Source organism: Buceros rhinoceros, unplaced genomic scaffold (genome assembly GCF_000710305.1).
Source record: "Buceros rhinoceros silvestris isolate BGI_N320 unplaced genomic scaffold, ASM71030v1 scaffold1115, whole genome shotgun sequence".
Lineage (NCBI taxonomy): Eukaryota > Metazoa > Chordata > Aves > Bucerotiformes > Bucerotidae > Buceros > Buceros rhinoceros.
Window position 1 is genome coordinate 14654 of NW_010414310.1, and position 4421 is coordinate 19074.

Consider the following 4421-nt stretch of genomic DNA (forward strand, 5'->3'; position numbering starts at 1 on the left):
CCTGACATCTATGTCACATTCACCCCATCCTGCACCTACGAGGGAGAAAACACGGTCATGATGCTGCAGACAGCCAGGTACGGTCGCTTCTGTCCATAGACACCCGTGCCTTGGCAGTATGATCTTTGTAGCTGAATGACGAGCAGAAGAATGTCACGTATCACCGGGAATTTGATCTCTAATGTTTATGTCCTTTGTCCTATTTTTGACAGAAAAATATATCCTACAACCCTTCTGTGCTACTTTGACCCTAGGCAAGATGACTTCTCTCCATCTAAACAACTCAGAAGTCAGAGTTGCTCTTTGTTGTCTCCATTTTCAGGTTCCTTTTCAAAAGCTACACCCAGGTTAGTTCTGGGCAGCGTGTTACTGGCATGGTGTCCTACCTTAACGATCTCCCCAGGCAACGCATTCAGCCGCAGCACGTGGCTGCTCGGACTGTGACCGTGCGGATCAACGACCCAGTCAGCTTGGTAGAGGCCTACAAAGCACGTGCTGCCCGGTGAGTCCACACTTACTAGACTGAGCCACGCACCAATAAAATCACGTGTCTTGGGACATGGTAGCGATTCGCTGCCCTGTTAATGTTAGGTTCTCAAGGTGTGGTTTGCAAAGCTTTGCTTGATGAGTTGATTTCAGGAAGTGACACACTTTACTGGGCTGGGTCAGTGGTAAGAGGTTTGAGGTCCCAAAAGGCTGCATACAGCCTACACTTTGCCTAGTTGCTCTGTTCCATTTTGAAATATCTTTTTCGTATTTAAATGTAAAGTATATTCGAGCATACAAATACCAATGTCGTTCAAACTGCTTGGAGATCTGTCTGGAGAGAAACAGTCCTGGTATTAAAGCCTGTTGTGAAGCAAGTGTGAGAGAGAGCAGATACCTACGTGTCAGTAAGTATTTAGGCACCACCTATGAATCTTCAGATGTGGTCTTACCCTCTGTAGCCGTGTTGTAGCTGCAGCAGTGATGATCGGGATTTTAGAGCCACAGCTGCTCACTCGAGGCATGGTATTCAGCTGTGGCACACGATCTCTGAGTTACTCTCTGTGTTAGACTGAAATTCATATGAATCCAGAGTACCTAATCTCGTTAGTGTGGTGTTACTGCATAACCTATTTTTCTTCCTTTTATGAAATAGCCTTGTAGAAGATGCAGCAAAAAATTTACAAGCTGAACTGAACCACTGGAAGAGCAAGGAGGATGCCTGGAACAGAACTTCTGTTGATCTTGTGCGAGCATCAGAGGTGAGTGATGTGCCTCATGAAGAAAAATACTCGCTGAGAGCTTCTCATCTCTTTGTGACCCTGGTTCACCTTCCTTCTGTTTCTCGTAGGCACACTGTCACTACGTGATAGTGAAGCTTTTCACAGCAAAGCTGTCTGAGGTCAGTAATGCAGCCGTCCGTGCTGTCCTGACTGACCTGTGTCTCCTGTACGCGCTGTATGGCATCAGTAAGAACACGGGTGACTTCTTGCAGGTTGGTGTCTTTCTCCAACACTTCAACTTTCTAGGGCCAGAGTCACTGCTTGCAGAGGTGTTCGAAATGCAGAGTTGCACAAATGCTTCAGCGCAGGGGCTTGGCTGTTGCCTTCCAGAAGGCCATTAGCAGTGCAGGGCTGATGGAAGGCCCTTGTCCGGTTTGCCTTGTCACCTGCCAGAAGCAGAGAGGATGGTAAATGGTAACGTGGCGTCTGTCGAGGTTAGCTTAAATGCTTTCCAGTTGGGGACAGGGTGTGTCGTGTTTAAAAACACGAGTTAATAAAGGAGGTGTAAGCTAGACATGGTCCGAGAGCTGCATGCATTTGTAAATTAGTGCACAAATGGGGGATGTTGTACTCCAAGCTGAACCTGTCCTTCAGAGAATGGGTTTAAATTCTCAGGCATCACTTCCCTTCTCCTTGTTTTTCCTTTGCGTTGCGAATGTAGTTGTGCAGCAGAGTTATATCTTGTCATCAGGCAGATGTGGTATGTTTTGTCTTCCCGTTTCCCTTTTTGGTGCTTACAAAAATCTTCCCTGAAACCAGGAAGAATTTAATATACCCATACGCGCATTCTTCAGGAAAGCTTGCTACTGAAGTTAACATGGAGACACTCTAAAGAATGAGTCTCCCATCAAAGATTAAACATCCAGGCAGTGTGGCAGGCTGTGCTCGCCGTCTCCTCTTGCATGTATGCTCTCACTAATTACCAGTGTGACCCCGATTCTGTGCGGTATGAACTGCTGCATTTGTTGGGGGTGGGGACCACAGGGGAAGGGAAGGTTCTTGCATACTCTTCTGATAATCTCTGTTTTTTTCAAGGCGGGTATTCTGACCAATGCCCAAATTACCCAAGTGAACCAGCGTGTGAAAGAGCTCTTAGCCATCATCCGTCCCAACGCAGTAGCACTGGTAGACTCCTTTGACTTCCATGACGTTCACCTGGGATCCGTGCTTGGCCGGTATGATGGCAACGTCTACGAGAACATGTTTGAGTGGGCAAAGAAGTCCCCACTCAACAAAACAGAGGTAAAGAAACTGGATTTCTTCATCTTTAGGTCACGTGTGTCCAAGGAAATAACCCAGTTTAGGGTTTTGGAATTCTGATGGAGTGATCTCAGCATATAACTGATGAAGGGGGGAGAAAAGTCACTAGTGGTAATGGACCAAGCCTAGCAGCCCACTTGTGCTCCTCTGCTTGCAGCATGCTTGCTGCAGTTACTCTCCTGCGTGTACCTCGTGTGCATCCCTGTGGGATACTTTTGAATTTCTTGGTTGAGGGAGGAAGTGTCTCGTCTAGAGAAGCAACTGAATAATCTCATTAAATGTAGAAGAAATTATTGCTTGCTGTTGATTCTGCTTAGCGGCAGTAGCTGTGAAAGCCTTACCTGTTTTCTGGGAGATCTTCCACTGCCTTCAGGCAGAAGTAGTGACTGGAGAAGAAAATTAACCGCTCTCCTGTAGTATGTATCTGCCTGAGGCTGTAGCTACAGCTGAGCTAGTAAAAGAAATTCAGCTGTGCAGAGCTGGTGTCCCTTTTCCATCAGCCAAACAGAAGTAAATCCTGTCTCGGTGGCCTTCGCTGCCTTTGTTTGACTGTCTCCTATGACTGGCTGCCAGAGACTGCAACTGTAGTTTAATCTCATCAGAAGTTGCTTAGTTTTTAGTGTATCTGAAGTCAGTGGGGCTTAGGAGCTTCATTACAGTCCCTTTAGGAGACCTCTGCCAGTTTTCTTCAAATTAAAATGCAAAAAAGTCATCTGTATGGATAGTAGATGTCTGGCATTCTTTTTTCCTACCAGAAAGGTAGTGAGGAAGCTGTTCTGGGTTATATCCTCGTCCTCTTTGTCAGAGACACTCAAACCCAGGACTTAGCCAGCTGTTCTTAAATCCTCAAGCTGCCTCTGATTCAAGTTTCCGCAGTATGAAATCACATGGCAACATGTAAAGAGCTAAAACGGTTTTAAAGCTCGGGCCTGACCTTGTTGTAACCACCGTCTTGTCCCCTTACAGGTTCATGAGTCTTTCCACAAACACCTCAAGCCGATGCAAGCCAAGCTGTGAACCTGCTGGTTTCAAAACACACGCTTCTCCTTGACCGGAAAACCGGCTGTTTGTGTCCTTTCTTCAGGCACCTAAATCAAACCTGTCAAATCCTGGTAGCTGTAGGACAGTGAATAATTGTAGCCTTCCTTTCCACTGTTAGAAATCACAGAGGTGTTTGGGGAGGGCACATAGGAATCGATGCCTGGTTTTAAAGTGCAATTATAATGGTAAAATTAACCGTTTAAAAATCTGGGAAAGCTTTATGGATTCCTACAAGGATTGCTTTTGTGAAGCTGCTAACTCGAGAGAAGTTACCGTCACCAGAGGGGTAGCAGGATTTTACTACTAAGTAGTTAACAGCCCTCAGGCAATAGTTTCTAATGAGCACCCCAAAAGCATCAAAGTCGTGAGTATTTTTTAAGATTAGCACCACCTCTCTCCTTGTTTGGCCAGTGTTTCTGCCATCTCAAGCCTGCTGCATAGTTTTGTGCACACAAATCCACATGGGGCTCTACTTCCCTCCTCTAGCTGGGAAGTCAATACCCCTCCTTCTCTGGAGCTCTGCTTCTCTCCTCTTCCCAGGAGACATCTTCACGTTTTCCAGCACATCTTCGCACTGCCCCGCAGAAGCTCCTGTTGCCTGTGTGCCACCTCCAACCCTGGCACCTTTCCTTTGATCGTAGGAAGTCAAAGGAGAATATAGCGATGCTGCTCAGCAGCAGTTGCCAGCTGGCTGCTGATCATAGGTGCTCCGCCCCTCTTGTCAGCATTTTTTAGCACTATCCCAAAGCACTTTACAACTGTTAACTCTGGTGGTGTGGTGTGAAAAACCACGTGTGCTGGTAGAAACAGCAAATTTGACCTGGAGTGATGAAGCCAGTGTTTGAGGGCAGA

The 4421-nt window shown here is 46.5% G+C and overlaps 1 protein-coding gene across 1 annotated transcript in view; it reads left to right on the forward strand.

The window, feature by feature from the left end:
• Positions 1 to 3545, forward strand: part of ACOX1 (acyl-CoA oxidase 1, palmitoyl) — a 17371-nt gene extending 13826 nt beyond the window's left edge. Inside the window, exons 10-15 of the mRNA XM_010137032.1 lie at positions 1 to 77; positions 323 to 502; positions 1142 to 1247; positions 1337 to 1480; positions 2304 to 2510; positions 3495 to 3545. Coding sequence (XP_010135334.1) covers positions 1 to 77; positions 323 to 502; positions 1142 to 1247; positions 1337 to 1480; positions 2304 to 2510; positions 3495 to 3545 — 765 coding nt within the window. The remainder of the gene's footprint in view (positions 78 to 322; positions 503 to 1141; positions 1248 to 1336; positions 1481 to 2303; positions 2511 to 3494) is intronic.
• The last annotated feature ends 876 nt before the right edge of the window (positions 3546 to 4421 follow it).